Below are 17,028 nucleotides of genomic sequence, written 5' to 3'. Positions count from 1 at the left end.
CACACATAGACAATCCATGTCTCAATTGTCTTAATGTTTAAAAATCCTTCTTTAACCCGTCTCCTCCACTTCATCTACACTGATTGAAGTGGATTTAACATGTGACATCAATAAGGGATCATCGCTTTCACCTGGATTCACCTGGTCAGTCTGTCATGGAAAGAGCAGGTGTTCTTAATGTTTGTATACTCGGTGTAAGTGTAGTCGAGGGCAGCACTGTCCTCCATTCCATATAGCCTGGCTGCTTTCACTATGTATTTTCGCAATCATTCTCAATAGCAATCATTCTCAATAGCAATCATTCTCAATAGCAATCATTCTCAATAGCAATCATTCTCAATAGCAATCATTGACCGTATAGAAGACAATATATATCTACCGTGTCTATTGTTTCTGGATTGTAGCTAAGTGTAACCAAATTAGTATAGTAATCATGAGAAACATCAAACACACCTCTTACTTGACACCACCTCTGTTTTTATACCAAATAAACCAATGCTGGGTGAAGTAAAGTAACTTGTTCCAGAAGTTGTTGCTTTGTGTAGAAACATTAGAAAATATATTATACACAGTTTGTTTTTTAAACTCCTTGATCTTTTTTTAACCCCAAGCCTTTAAGATGAAATGTTTTGTTTGAATTCACCAGTATGTATATTTTAGTTTTATATGCTGTAGCTATGGTAACGAGCAAGTTATGAATATTAAAGATAAGACTTCTCTGCACATCTTTAGCTACTTTGAACACTGCATTGTACTGTACTATCAAATGTTGCTCTGAAACCATCATCATACATTCAGCGTGTTGTCCTGTTACTGAGAAAATATGTAACTGAGTGCTTTTAATGTCACCTAATGAGTAATAAAACCACAAATACTGTAAATATTTCAGTGTGATTAAAATGGGTTTCTGTCATCAACATTAGGAAGCAGCTAGTGGGGATCCTTAATAAATACAGATACAGAAGCCGTCCCTGTAGGGGAGGTTTCCCGGACACACATTAAACCAGGACTTGGACGTAAAAGCAAGATCAGTGTAGACTCTCCATTGAAACTATCTTTATAGTCCAGGACTAGCTGTGTCCGGGAAACTGGCCCATAGTGGCGGGTAGGCCTTGGGATTTCTGTCATGCATATTTCAGTTGATAGACATTGATCATGGATTGACTCATGCCCCTAGCAGCATTGCCTTGTCTCATTGATAAATGCACTAATTCTCTATACCAACATTGTGATGATGCTCCATGTTTCCTCTTTTTAGCTGTGTCTGAAGCCATTTACAAAGTCTGGTAGCCTTTAGCATACGTGAGCTAGGGGCGCGTTCAAGTGGGACCTGTGAATGTGTTTAGGTCATGAATGAGTTCCATAGGTTTATATATCGTAATATGCACTCTATATACAAAAGTATGTGGACAGCCCATCAAATTAGTGGATTCGGCTTCCAGCCACACCTGTTGCTGACAGGTGTATATAATCGAGCACAAAGCCATGCAATCTCCATAGACAAACATTGGCAGTAGAATGGCCTTATTGAAGAGCTCAGTGACTTTCAATGTGGCACCGTCATAAGATGCCACCTTTCCAACAAGTCAGTTTGTCAAATTGTTGCCCTGATAGAGCTAGCCTGGTCAACTGTTCAGTAAGTGCTGTTATTGTGAATTGGAATCGTCTAGGAGCAACAACGGCTCAGCCGCAAAGTGGTAGGCCACACAAGCGCACAGAACGGGACCGCCAAGTGCCGATGCACGTCGAGCGTAAAAATTCTCTGTCCTCGGTTGCAACACTCACTACCGAATTCCAAACTGCCTCTGGAAGCAACATCAGGACAAGAACTGTTTGTCGGGAGCTTCATGAAATGGGTTTCCATGGCCGAGCAGCCGCACACAAGCCTAAGATCACCATGTATAATGCACGACCTCACTAATGCCCTTGTGGCTAAATGGAAGCAAGTCCCCGCAGCAATGTTCCAACATCTAGTGGAAAGTCTTCCCAGAAGAGTGGAGGCTGTTATAGCAGCAAAGGGGGACCAACTCCATATATCCCATGATTTTGGAATGAGATGTTCGACCAGCAGGTGTCAGCATACTTTTGGTCATGTAGTGTATTTGTAAGTATTTAAACATTTCAAATAGAATACTTTATACGTTTGTCCTCAAAATGTACCTCTGTAACATTTTACTGTAGGCTATTCCTACAGTACCACTATGCCTATTCTATTGCTGTGGATGGAATGTCTGATCTCGACGAGAGATGCGCGTCAAAGGACGGAGGGTGGCCAAGCAATCTGCTCGTGCGCAGAGACGCTCATAATTCAACCGCTCCCATCTTCCAGCTCGCTCCGCACCTCTCATCCTGATCTCAGCCCCCGGTCTTGTCTTTTTCGCTGACTCAGTGCCTTAAAACAACATTTTCTCCCCTCCGACCATAGCCGCAACACCCGTAGACAGCCATGGCCAAAACTGCAATTGGTAAGGATGCGAGTACGATTTTTCAGCAGGGATAATTGTTAGAGTTTGTTATAGGGATGGAGGCTGAGATCTGTGCGGACACCTGCATCATCCTCATTATTTTATTACAGTATTTGGGCCCATAGGGACGGCAGACAAAAACTGCTCTTACAGATTGGACATTTTATGGATGTTATGATTTCATATCAAGTGTAAGATTTATTCTGGTTAAGATGTTGGCGCGATTGTTTTTTTCTTATTTATAGCGGTTTTATTTACAACGCTGCACCTACTGCTGGTGATACGGCGGAGGCTCTAGTAGAAGCATAATGCAGAGAGACCCCACCCAATACGCCGGTCTGACTACCATTTCAACACAGTCTGACAGGCTGAGATATAATTCCTTCTTTCATTTATGTACTTTTATGAGTATACTCTTATAACGGTTATATCGCTTTTTTGAACTCGAATTTGAAGGGAATCAATTTTAGGTGAATGAAAGGGGCGTGCTGACAATGCATTGAATTCAGTGGTTCATTTGTTGGGCTACAACAGTTAGTCATGTATTTGTTACCATAATTTGTCTGATGTGTATTTAGGATCATTTGGCAGTTTTGTGTGTTTTATATTACAGTAAATGTGGGTTACATTTAAGATATTAAACAAAAAGTATAAATGAATATGGGCCTTGTCATCAATATCAGCCATGATATGCCAATGCAAAACAATAAGCCCTAGAGTATTTTGTTTTAGTGAAGGATTCTACACTGAATTAAACTGTTATATGTCAATATAACACACAATGAAGGGGAAGAGAAAATAATTTGTTGCTTTATGTCTTGTTTGACATTTTTCTGAGTTGTTTCTCAGTGGAACTGTAAAAGTGACTGACTATCAAAAAGAGTTGATTCTCTGTTCTGTCTAGTCTGACAATAGAATAGCCAACACTTAAAAGTCATAGGCCTACTTCCTCTGATCTCTGTTTTACCTAGAAATATTTGCTCTTGGGTTTCCATAGTGCCGGAATGTATTCCATGTTCAGTAGGGCCTTCATTCTATTATGGAATGGAAATGGATTCATGCAGTTCCATTGTATCTCAGTGATTCTGATGACATGTGGCAGCAGGCTGTGTTGAGCGGTGGGCCATGTCACGCAGGTGTAGCAGGCTGCCAGACAGCAGGCTGTGTTGAGCAGTGGGCCATGGCACGCAGGTGTAGCAGGCTGCCAGACAGCAGGCTGTGTTGAGCAGTGGGCCATGGCACGCAGGTGTAGCAGGCTGCCAGACAGCAGGCTGTGTTGAGCGGTGGGCCATGGCACGCAGGTGTAGCAGGCTGCCAGACAGCAGGCTGTGTTGAGCGGTGGGCCATGGCACGCAGGTGTAGCAGGCTGCCAGACAGCAGGCTGTGTTGAGCAGTGGGCCATGTCACGCAGGTGTAGCAGGCTGCCAGACAGCAGGCTGTGTTGAGCAGTGGGCCATGGCACGCAGGTGTAGCAGGCTGCCAGACAGCAGGCTGTGTTGAGCGGTGGGCCATGGCACGCAGGTGTAGCAGGCTGCCAGACAGCAGGCTGTGTTGAGCGGTGGGCCATGGCACGCAGGTGTAGCAGGCTGCCAGACAGCAGGCTGTGTTGAGCGGTGGGCCATGGCACGCAGGTGTAGCAGGCTGCCAGACAGCAGGCTGTGTTGAGCAGTGGGCCATGTCACGCAGGTGTAGCAGGCTGCCAGACAGCAGGCTGTGTTGAGCAGTGGGCCATGGCACGCAGGTGTAGCAGGCTGCCAGACAGCAGGCTGTGTTGAGCAGTGGGCCATGGCACGCAGGTGTAGCAGGCTGCCAGACAGCAGGCTGTGTTGAGCAGTGGGCCATTGGCACGCAGGTGTAGCAGGCTGCCAGACAGCAGGCTGTGTTGAGCAGTGGGCCATGGCACGCAGGTGTAGCAGGCTGCCAGACAGCAGGCTGTGTTGAGCAGTGGGCCATGGCACGCAGATGTAGCAGGCCACCAGACAGCAGGCTGGGATAGTGGCCAGCCCTGCAGCAATGGGCCGCTCCACACGCTGCTGGCATTTGCAGCAGTTGGCTAATCAGTATTGACAATCTGCAGTCCTCTTCGGACAGAGCTCTCTCTCTCTCTCTCTCTCTCTGATGCTGTACCTTAGTGAAGTCAGGGCTACTGGTACCTAATACAGCAGGGTGATAGTAATACAGTAGGTATTTATTTTGGTGTTGGTGTTGAGAGACTTTGTGCCATATGGTGCCCTGATCCAAAGTGGTGCCCTATAAAGCGAGTAGGGTGCCATTTTGAATTTGGACACAGCCTGTCTCTTCTAAATCCCTCCATCACTATTGAATTGATGACTTCCTCGTAATAATAACGATTAAAACTCTATTAAGATAGAGTAGCATCTAGCCTTTAGCTAATGCTCATTAGCTTACTGTTATCAGATCATGATACAATTCATTAGTAGCGCTCAAGTTCAACAAAAATTCATGATCACTTATGGGCTGCTCTGGCAAGGCTTTTTATTATGTTATTTAACCTTTATTTAACCAGGCAAGTCAGTTAAGAACAAACTCTTATTTACAATGACGGCCTAGGAACAGTGGTTTAACTTCCTTGTTCAGGGGCAGAACCACATATTTTTACCTTGTCAGCTCGGGTATTCGATCTAGCAACTTTTCAGGTTACTAGCTCAACGCTCTAACCACTAGGCTACCTGCCGCCCCAACCACTACCCACTAGGCTACCTACCTGCCGCTTTAATACTGTCAGCGAGAAGCAAGTCTGTATGAATGTTCTGTATGAGCCGCTCCGGCTCGGACAAGGCTTTAATACTGTCAGCGTGAAGCAAGTCTGTATGAATGTTCTGTATGAGCCGCTCCGGCTCGGACAAGGCTTTAATACTGTCAGCGTGAAGCAAGTCTGTATGAATGTTCTGTATGAGCCGCTCCGGCTCGGACAAGGCTTTAATACTGTCAGCGTGAAGCAAGTCTGTATGAATGTTCTGTATGAGCCGCTCCGGCTCGGACAAGGCTTTAATACTGTCAGCGTGAAGCAAGTCTGTATGAATGTTCTGTATGAGCCGCTCCGGCTCGGACAAGGCTTTAATACTGTCAGCGTGAAGCAAGTCTGTATGAATGTTCTGTATGAGCCGCTCTGGCTCGGACAAGGCTTTAATACTGTCAGCGTGAAGCAAGTCTGTATGAATGTTCTGTATGAGCCGCTCCGGCTCGGACAAGGCTTTAATACTGTCAGTGTGAAGCAAGCCTGTGTCACGATCGTCTTCGTGAGAGAGAGAGGACCAAGGCGCAGCGTGTGCAAAATACATCTCTTTATTTTGGAAGAGAGAAGAAACACGAAACGAACACTATACACAAACTAACAAAACAACAAACGACCGTGAAGCTAAATAACGTAAGTGCACAGACAAGCAACAAACGTTCCACATAGACAACACCCCACAAAAGCCTACTGCCTATGGCTGCCTTAAATATGGCTCCCAATCAGAGACAATGAATGACAGCTGTCTCTGATTGAGAACCAATCTAGGCAGCCATAGACATAACTAGACAACACTACTCTACTCTGCCCCATACACATACAACACCCCTAGACATTACAAAACACATACCTTCCCCATGTCACACCCTGACCTAACTAAAAAACATAAAGAAAACAAAGAATACTAAGGCCAGGGCGTGACAGTACCCCCCCCCAAAGGTGCGGACTCCGACCGCACAACCTGAAATAGAAAGGGGAGGGTACGGGGTGGGCCCCATCATGGCGGCGGCTCGGGTGCGGGACGTGGCCCCCACTCCACCATTGTCAATACCCGCCTTGGTAGCCTCCTCCAAATGGCCACCCTCCAAATTAACCCCACCGGACTAAGGGGCAGCACCGGACTAAGGGGCAGCACCGGACTAAGGGGCAGCACCGGACTGAGGGGCAATACCGGACTGAGGGGCAACACCAGAATGAGGGACAACACCAGAATGAGGGGCAACACCAGAATGAGGGGCAACTCCGAAGTGAAGTGCAGCTCCGGACTGGATGGCGGATCCTGACTGGCTGGCCCTGGCGGATCCTGGCTGGCTGGCGGCTCTGGCGGATCCTGGCTGGCTGGCGGCTCTGGCGGATCCTGGCTGGCTGGCGGCTCTGGCGGATCCTGGCTGGCTGGCGGCTCTGGCGGATCCTGGCTGGCTGGCTCTGGCGGATCCTGGCTGGATGACGGCTCTGGCTGGTCATGGCTGGATGACGGCTCTGGCTGGTCATGGCTGGATGACGGCTCTGGCTGGTCATGGCTGGATGACGGCTCTGGCTGGTCATGGCTGGATGACGGCTCTGGCTGGTCATGGCTGGATGACGGCTCTGGCTGGTCATGGCTGGATGACGGCTCTGGCTGGTCATGGCTGGATGACGGCTCTGGCGGATCCTGGCTGGATGACGGCTCTGGCTGGTCATGGCTGGATGACGGCTCTGGCTGGTCATGGCTGGATGACGGCTCTGGCTGGTCATGGCTGGATGACGGCTCTGGCTGGTCATGGCTGGATGACGGCTCTGGCTGGTCATGGCTGGATGACGGCTCTGGCTGGTCATGGCTGGATGACGGCTCTGGCTGGTCATGGCTGGATGACGGCTCTGGGTGGTCATGGCTCGCTGACGGCTCTGGCTGGTCCTGGCTCGCTGACGGCTCTGGCTGATCCTGTCTGGCAGAAGGCTCTGGCTGATCCTGTCTGGCGGAAGGCTCTGGCTGATCCTGTCTGGCAGAAGGCTCTGGCTGATCCTGTCTGGCGGAAGGCTCTGGCTGATCCTGTCTGGCGGAAGGCTCTGGCTGATCCTGTCTGGCGGAAGGCTCTGGCTGATCCTGTCTGGCGGGAGGCTCTGGCTGGTCATGGCTGGATGACGGCTCTGGCTGGTCATGGCTGGATGACGGCTCTGGCTGGTCATGGCTGGATGACGGCTCTGGCTGGTCATGGCTGGATGACGGCTCTGGCTGGTCATGGCTGGATGACGGTTCTGGCTGGTCATGGCTGGATGACGGCTCTGGCTGGTCATGGCTGGATGACGGCTCTGGGTGGTCATGGCTCGCTGACGGCTCTGGCTGGTCCTGGCTCGCTGACGGCTCTGGCTGATCCTGTCTGGCAGAAGGCTCTGGCTGATCCTGTCTGGCGGAAGGCTCTGGCTGATCCTGTCTGGCAGAAGGCTCTGGCTGATCCTGTCTGGCGGAAGGCTCTGGCTGATCCTGTCTGGCGGAAGGCTCTGGCTGATCCTGTCTGGCGGGAGGCTCTGGCTGATCCTGTCTGGCGGAAGGCTTTGGCTGCTCCTGTCTGGCGGAAGGCTCTAGCGGCTCCTGTCTGGCGGACGGCTCTAGCGGCTCCTGTCTGGCGGACGGCTCTGAAGGCTCATGGCAGACGGGCGGCTTTGCAGGCTCATGGCAGACGGGCGGCTTTGAAGGCTCAGTACAGACGGGCAGTTCATGCGGCGCTTGGCAGACGGACAGTTCAGACGGCGTTGGGCAGACGGGCAGTTCAGGCGCCGTTGGGCAGACGGGCAGTTCAGGCGCCGTTGGGCAGACGGGCAGTTCAGGCGCCGTTGGGCAGACGGGCAGTTCAGGCGCCGTTGGGCAGACGGCAGACTCTGGCCGGCTGAGACGCACTGTAGGCCTGGTGCGTGGTACCGGAACTGGAGGTACCGGGCTAAAGACACGCACCTTCAGGCTAGTGCGGGGAGTAGCAACAGGGCACACTGGACTCTCAAGGCGTACTATAGGCCTGGTGCGTGGTACCGGCACTGGTGGTACCGGGCTGAGGGCACGCACATCAGGGCGAGTACGGGGAGAAGGAACAGGGCACACTGAGTTCTCAAGGCGCACTATAGGACTAGTGCGTGGTACCGGGACTGGTGGTACCGGGCTGAGGGCACGCACCTCAGGGCGAGTGCGGGGAGAATGATCAGTGCGTACAGGGCTCTGGAGACGCACAGGAGGCTTGATGCGTGGTGCCAGCACTGGTGGTACTGGGCTGGGAACACGTATCTCAGGGCTTGTGCGGGGAGCAGTAACAGGACGCACAGGACTCTGGAGACGCACAGGAGGCTTTGTGCGTGGTGTAGGTACTGTCTTCACCAGACGGCTAGCACGCACCTCAGGACGAGTATGGAGAGCTGTTCCCGGTGACATTAACTCACCAACACGTTCGTTCGGACGGATGCCGTGCCTCATGCACCAAACCAATACATCCCTCATAACTCTCTCCTCCAATTTCTCCATTAACTCCTTTACTGTCTCTGCGTCACTCACCTCCAAATCCGCCCTCACCGGCTCCTTACGGTAAACAGGAGGAGTTGGCTCACGTCTCCCGACTGACCCAACTAAACTACCCGAGAGCCCCCCCCCCAAGAAATTTTTGGGTTTGACTTACGGGCTTCCAGCCTTGTTTCCGCGCTGCTTCCTCATATCGCCGCCTCTCTGCTTTCGCTGCCTCCAGCTCAGCTTTGGGGCGGCGATATTCTCCTGGTTGAGCCCAGGGTCCCTTTCCGTCCAATATTTCCTCCCATGTCCACGAGTCCTGGTTTCTCTCACGCTGCTTGATCCATGGTTGGTGGGGTGTTCTGTCACGATCGTCTTCGTGAGAGAGAGAGGACCAAGGCGCAGCGTGTGCAAAATACATCTCTTTATTTTGGAAGAGAGAAGAAACACGAAACGAACACTATACACAAACTAACAAAACAACAAACGACCGTGAAGCTAAATAACGTAAGTGCACAGACAAGCAACAAACGTTCCACATTAAATATGGCTCCCAATCAGAGACAATGAATGACAGCTGTCTCTGATTGAGAACCAATCTAGGCAGCCATAGACATAACTAGACAACACTACTCTACTCTGCCCCATACACATACAACACCCCTAGACATTACAAAACACATACCTTCCCCATGTCACACCCTGACCTAACTAAAAAACATAAAGAAAACAAAGAATACTAAGGCCAGGGCGTGACAGCCTGTATGAATGTTCTGTATGAGCCGCTCCGGCTCGGACAAGGCTTTAATACTGTCAGCGTGAAGCAAGTCTGTATGAATGTTCTGTATGAGCCGCTCTGGCTCGGACAAGGCTTTAATACTGTCGGTGTGAAGCAAGTCTGTATGAATGTTCTGTATGAGCCGCTCCAACTCGGACAAGGCTTTAATTCTGTCGGTGTGAAGCAAGTCTGTATGAATGTTCTGTATGAGCCGCTCCAGCTCGGACAAGGCTTTAATACTGTCGGTGTGAAGCAAGTCTGTATGAATGTTCTGTATGAGCCGCTCTGGCTCGGACAAGGCTTTAATACTGTCGGTGTGAAGCAAGTCTGTATGAATGCTCTTTTTTCCACAGTCAATAAACAGCATAATGACAATGTTATCTCCTATAGGTGCCATTATAGTGTCTGACTTTGTTTGTGTCAAAAATGGCACCCTGTTCCCTATAGTGTTTTACTTTTGCACTATATAGAGAATAGTGTGATAAAGCACTATATAGAGAATAGTGTGATAAAGCACTATATAGAGAATAGTGTGATAAAGCACTATATAGAGAATAGTGTGATAAAGCACTATATAGGGAATAGGGTGCTAAAGCTCTATATAGGGAATAGGGTGCTAAAGCACTATATAGGGAATAGGGGGCCATTTTGGACTCCTCCACGTAGCAGTGTTAACAGTCTGGTGTGCTTGTATTCCCTCAGCATACAAAGAGAAGATGAAGGAGCTGTCTGTTTTCTCCCTCATCTGCTCCTGCTTCTATCCAGAGGCACGCAACAAGCTGGTCGTCTGTGAGTTCGAAGGTAAGAACCAGGTCACACGAGAGGTAAGAACCAATCAGGATAGGAAAGTTACTACAGATATTGCAGGAGTTTCCTCTTGAAATCAGACATGTCTGTGGTAAGGACAACTTGGTTGCTGATTATCTCCCAAGGGTGGGCAGTTTATACGTTTTGCGTTTAGCCAGTTTGTTGCCCTGGCTCACAATTTGTTTTGAGTATTGTCTTGGTTGAGCTCGTTCCAAGGGGACGAGAGTTATAGAAGCGTACGTGAGTTTTTCAAAAACACGTGAGTTTTAGGAAATTATAAGAAAAATAAAAAGAGGAAAATGAAGATTGTAAAATAAAAAAATTATATATATATATATATAATACCAGTCAGAAGTTTGACACACCTACTCATTCAAGGGTTTTTCAACAGGACAATGACCCAACACACCTCCAGGTAACCTCAAAGGTAAAGGGTGTCTACTTTGAAGAATCTTAAATATAACATATATTTTGATTTATTTAACACTTTTGTGGTTACTACATGATTCCATATGTGTTATTTCATAATTTTGATGTCTTCACTATTATTCTACAATGTAGAAAAGAGTAAAAATAAAGAAGAACCCTGGAATGAGGAGGTGTGTCCAAACTTATAGATGGTATAGATGGTACTGTACTGGTACTGTATAGATGGTACTGTATAGATGGTACTGTACTGGTACTGTATAGATGGTACTGTATAGATGGTACTGTATAGATGGTACTGTATAGATGGTACTGTACTGGTACTGTATAGATGGTACTGTAGAGATGGTACTGTATAGATGGTACTGTACTGGTACTGTACTGGTACTGTATAGATGGTACTGTATAGATGGTACTGTACTGGTACTGTACTGGTACTGTATAGATGGTACTGTACTGGTACTGTATAGATGGTACTGTATAGATGGTACTGTATAGATGGTACTGTACTGGTACTGTATAGATGGTACTGTATAGATGGTACTGTACTGGTACTGTATAGATGGTACTGTATAGATGGTACTGTACTGGTACTGTATAGATGGTACTGTATAGATGGTACTGTACTGGTACTGTAGAGATGGTACTGTACTGGTACTGTATAGATGGTACTGTACTGGTACTGTACTGGTACTGTATAGATGGTACTGTATAGATGGTACTGTATAGATGGTACTGTATAGATGGTACTGTACTGGTACTGTATAGACATGGAGTGTTAACTCCTTTAGTTGGCGCTCCCTGTTTTGATTTCTAGACAAAAATAATCCTTTATTTGCTTTTATTTTGCTCCTCCTTTTTGGTTTGGTTCCTGTCTTTAAGTTTGGTGTTAGTTTTTCTTTTGTTTGCCTCTTCTTGGGTGAATTTAGTGGGTCTCATGGTGGGTATCTTTTCTGTTCCAGTTGTTGTTGCTAGTCACCTTCCAGTGGACACCCCCATGAGTGTCTTTCAGAACCCCTCCTAAAACCCCACCTGTTTTGTTTTGGTTGTTCATCAGGGACTCTTTGTTCCCCCTTTTGTTTGAGCGACATTTTTGGTTTCTTTGCTGGGGAACGTAACACAACACTTTTTAATTCCAATGCGTCATCTTTCAGATCAAGTCAAAGCATTGTAGTCTGAATTTCACTATAGTTGACCTGATGCCATTTCAGGTCAATCCAGGAGCTGTGCCCTTTATTGTATTTGTGGATATTTATTTATTGTTTAGGATGTCCTCCTGAATTGAAGAACATGACTTTATTGTCCAAAGTACATGGATGTCCAACAGAGAACTGTCTCATGCTTAATTCCAACCCCTCAGAAAAACATACACAAGACACATATGAAATGAAGTGGTTTCACATGCACGTATCTTCCCATATCTTTTGGACATGTCCTAAATTACAACACTCCTGGACAAACATAATCTCTAAACTCAAAGACATGTTTAAAGTGGACATCCAAATAACATAACGTATCTCGGAATTTCTCCACAAGCACTCAACAATACTGACAAACTGCTCTCTAAAATTGTTTTAGCCGTGAGTAAGAATGCAATAGGAAGACACTGGCTATCACCTCAATTACCAACCATCCTGAACACAGAAGACCAGAACCCAGAAGACCAGACCCCAAAACACAGAAGACCAGACCCCAGAAGACCAGACCCCAGAAGACCAGACCCCAGAAGACCAGAACCCAGAAGACCAAAACCCAGAACTTAGAAGACCAGAACCCAGAAGACCAGAACCCAGAATACCAGAACCCAGAAGACCAGACCCCAGAATACCAGACCCCAGAAGACCAGACCATAGAAGACCAGACCACAGAAAAAAAGTATAAATTTTTTCACTTGTTTTCAGACATGGAGGTGAAGCCAATCAACAAGCGGGCGTCGGGCCAAGCCTTTGAGGTGATTCTGAAGCCCCCCTCCCCGGTGTCAGATGCGGCCCACAGCATCGCTTCGCCCCCCAAGAGGGAGGTGTCCCTAGAGGACATCCAGAAGAAATTGGAGGCAGCTGAGGACCGGAGGAGGGTGAGTAGTAGAACTATAGAACTAGAATGATAAAACTAAGAAAAAAGATCCCAAAAGTGTTCTTCGGCTGTCCCCGTAGTAGAACCCTTTTTGGTTCCGTGGTTCTACCTGCAACCAAAATGTCTGCTGTCCGATAGCACCTTTTTTCCCTTAGAGTGTATATAATTCTAGATATTTGAGTAGGCAACCCCAGGGCCCTGCCTATTGATATAATAATTCATATCCATATAATTAGAATCAACAGAACAGCTGTCCCATTCAAGTTCATATTCCGTGATGGATGGATCGGCGGCCATATTGAATGTACCAGTCAAATTACTGTGGTCTGAGGTGCTTTGACCATTCTAGTGATTCTAACTCTATGGTGACATCCCTGCTCTCTCTGTGGTCCAGTCCCAGGAGGCCCAGGTGCTGAGGGCCCTGGCAGAGAAGAGGGAGCATGAGAGGGATGTGCTGCTCAAGGCCATGGAAGAGAACAACAACTTCAGCAAAATGGCAGAAGAGAAGCTGACCATGAAGATGGAGCAAATCAAGGAGAACCGGGAGGCCCACCTGGCAGCCATGATGGAACGCCTGCAGGAGAAGGTGAGAGAAGACTGGCCAGTAGTACTGTAGCAGTAGTAATGGAGTAGTAGTAGTAGTAGCAGTAGTAATGGAGTAGTAGTAGTAGTAGTAGTAGTAGTAATGGAGTAGTAGTAGTCGTAGTAGTAGCAGTAGTAATGGAGTAGTAGTAGTAGTAGTAGTAGTAGTAGTAGTAGTAGTAGTAGTAGTAGTAGTAATGGAGTAGTAGTAGTAGTAGTAGTAGTAGTAGTAGCAGTAGCAGAAGTACTGTAGTAGTAGTAGTAATAATGGAGTAGTAGTAGTAACAGTAGTAGCGTTAGTAGTAGTAGTACTACTGTAGTAGTAGTCGTAGTAGTGTATTCCTGGAGTCAGTAGTAGTAGTAGTAGTAGTGTATTCCTGGAGTCAGTAGTAGTAGTAGTAGTAGTAGTGTATTAGTAGTAATACTGTAGTAGTAGTAGTAGTAGTAGTAGTAATGTGGTGGTAGTAGTAGTAGTAATGTACTAGTATTAGTAGTAATGTAGTAATGTAATAGTAGTGGTAGTGGTAGTAATGTAGTAGTAGTAGTAGTGATGTAGTTATGTAGTAGTTGTAGTAGTAGTAGCAATAGTAGTAGTAGTAGTAATGGAGTAGTAGTAGTAGAAGTAGTAATGGAGTAGTAGTAGTACTGTAGTAGTAGTAGTAGAAGTAGTAATGTAGTAGTAGTAGTAGTATAAGTAGTAATGGAGTAGTAGTAGTAGTAATGTAGTAGTAGTAGTAGAAGTAGTAATGTAGTAGTAGTAGTAATGGAGTAGTAGAAGTAGTAATGTAGTAGTAGTAGTGGTAATGGAGTAGTAATATAGTAGTAGTAGTAGTAATGTAGTGGTATAAGTAGTAATGGAGTAGTAGTAGTAGTGGTGGTAGTAGTAGTAGTAATGTAGTAGTAGTAGTAGTGGTAGTAGTATTGTAGTAGTAGTATTAGTAGTAGTACTACTACTACTACTAGTAGTAGTAGTAGTAGTAGTAGTAGTAGTAGTAGTAGTAGTAGTAGTAGTAGTGTGGTAGTAGTTGTAGTGGTAGTAGTTGTAGTGGTAGTAGTAGTAGTAGTAGTAATGTAGTAGTAGTATAGTAGTCATAATAGTAGTAGTAGTACTGTAGTAGTATTGATGGAGTAGTAGAAGTAGTAGAAGTAGTAGTAGTAGTAGTAGTAGTAGTGTAGAGACAATCCACCTCTTTCTTATAGAAGTCCAGTTCAGTAGCGGTGAGCTCCCTTCTCCTACTGTAGAGCGTTAGAGAGGTGTAGGACTTCTCATCCTCATCCCGTCTCTCCAGGGTCAGGAGGCAGTCTGAGCATGTTGTCAGGAGAACCTCAGTAACAGGGATGGGGATCACTGAGGTCCATGTGTTATTGTCATGCAGAGTAAAGTTAGAGTCGATCCTGGAGCGTCAGAATCCTCTGATCCGGAATACTGAAGCCATAGAAGTCTACGTCCTTTATCCAGGCACTGTGTAATAATGTATTCAGTATTAGCTACCAGTAGTAGTAGTAGTATGAGTACTGTAGTAATAGTAGAACTGTATTAGTACTACTGTCGTAATAGTAATACTGTAGTAGTAGTACTTTTATAGCACTAGCAGTAGCAGTTCTGTAGTAGTTTCAGTAGTATTAGTAGTAGTAATAGTAGTAGTAGTAGTAATACTGTAGTAGTAGTAGTAGTAGTAGTAGTAGTAGTACTATTGAAGTAGTAGTAGTACTGTAGTAGTAGCAGTAATACTGTGGTAGGAGTAGTAGTAGTAGTAGTATTAGTAGTAGTACTATTGAAGTAGTAGTAGTAGTACTGTAGTAGTTGTAGTGGTAGTAGTAGTAGTAGTATTAGTACTGCAGTAGTAGTAGAAGTAGTAGTAGTAGTAGTAATAGTAGTAGTTGTAGTGGTAGTACTGTAGTAGTAGTAGTAGTAGTAGTACTGTAGTAGTAGTAGTAGTAGTAGTAGTAGTAGTAGTAGTAGTAGTAGTAATACTAGTAGTACTGTAGTAGTACTGTAGTAGTAGTAGTAGTAGTAGTAGTAGTAGTAGTAGTAGTAGTAGTAGTAGTAGTAGTAGTAGTAGTAGTAGTACTGCAGTAGTAGTAGTAGTTCTGTGGTATTAGTAGTAATGGTGTAGTAGTAATGGTGTAGCAGGGTAGTAATGTCTTAGTCATGTAAGATGGAGCAGATCAAGGAGAACCGCCAGGCCAACCTGGCAGCCACGATGGAACGCCTGCAGAAGAAGGTGTGATCTAGAATTAGAATGATAGAACTACAATTATAATAGAGTCTTCATTCTAAGAGACCACTAGGGGTCATCCTGACTGCATATGCTATAGCTCTAACTTCCTGTCCAGTGTGGATGTTAACTTCCTCCTCTCTATCTGTGGTGTCTGTGTCCTGTGTTTCAGGAGAGACATGCAGCTGTGGTGCGCAGGAACAAAGAGCTGAGGGAAGAGCTGACAGCGTGAGCCCCACCTCTCCCCAATGTCCACCAACCACGTCCCTCCACCCAGCCGCACCCCTGGAAACTCCACAGCAGACACCAAGACCTGGAGGGTGGAGGACTTCACTACCAACACACTGCACCACCCACCCGACCCCTCCACACACACACACACACACACACACACACACACACACACACACACACACACACACACACACACACACACACACACACACACACACACACACACACACAATCAGTATTAACAGTATTTTTAATTGGATAATTAATGATTTACTTTTTTTCGAAGGGGAAAAAATCAACAACATGAAAACATGGGTATTATTTTGTAAATACTTCATTTTTGTATCTATCTTGATGGGTAGGCTAGGCTGATTGAGCGCAAACCAGTGTATCAAATGTACTGCGTTGTACAATTTCAAATGTTTAATTTGTTATCTAATTATTTATTGGTTCTTGAAATTTGAATCTACAATAATTTTTTTGTGAAAGTCTTTTTTGGTGTTGTGAGTTGGTTGTTAGCTGACGTTTGCATTGTTTTCTGATGATGTCAGTTTCTGTGTCTTTGTGAAGAATGTTAACAGGTAGTGAACTCAGACTCCTGACAGAGCATCCCATCTTATCACCTCACACACACACACACACACACACACACACACACACACACACACACACACACACACACACACACACACACACACACACACACACACACACACACACACACACACACACACACACACACTCACACACACTCACACACAGACATTTCCACACACACACACACACACTCACGCACACAGACATTTCCACACACGCTATGAACGCACATTAACAATCTGCCAAACTCTCGGCTTAAAATGTCCACATGTCCTCAAATGATCTTGAGGTAGCTGGAACAAGAGAGGTGATTGGTCCTCTTTAACAATGTGTCTCCAGAGGGATCAACTGTTTATCACTTCCTCCAGACTGACCCCTGACTATATATGGCAGCCTGTTCCCTATAAAGTGCACCACTGTTGACCAGAGTAGTGCAGTAAAAAGGGTATATAGTGTTCCATTTGGGATGCAGGCCAGGTGATTAACTTTAGTTTACTCTAGTCTGATATGTCCACTGAATCTGGAGACTTGAACGTTATGATGACATCATAGAGCCACCATACATGACATCCTGGCCAGTAGAATGTTCTAAAGCCCCCTTTCCTTTATCTTGATAGACTAACACC

General features: G+C 46.1%; 1 protein-coding gene across 1 annotated transcript; it reads left to right on the top strand.

The window, feature by feature from the left end:
• The first annotated feature begins 2,446 nt into the window (after positions 1-2,446).
• Positions 2,447-16,421, top strand: stmn2a (stathmin 2a). The gene is made up of 5 exons (XM_038976719.1): positions 2,447-2,465; positions 10,167-10,265; positions 12,599-12,771; positions 13,165-13,356; positions 15,744-16,421. Exons 1-5 carry the CDS (start codon positions 2,447-2,449, stop codon positions 15,801-15,803), a joined length of 543 nt encoding a protein of 180 aa, XP_038832647.1. The 3' UTR covers positions 15,804-16,421.
• Positions 16,422-17,028: the final 607 nt, after the last annotated feature.

Source organism: Salvelinus namaycush, chromosome 37 (assembly GCF_016432855.1).
Source record: "Salvelinus namaycush isolate Seneca chromosome 37, SaNama_1.0, whole genome shotgun sequence".
NCBI lineage: Eukaryota > Metazoa > Chordata > Actinopteri > Salmoniformes > Salmonidae > Salvelinus > Salvelinus namaycush.
Note: the sequence above shows the minus strand (reverse complement) of the source record. Positions and strands in the feature narration are given on the sequence as shown.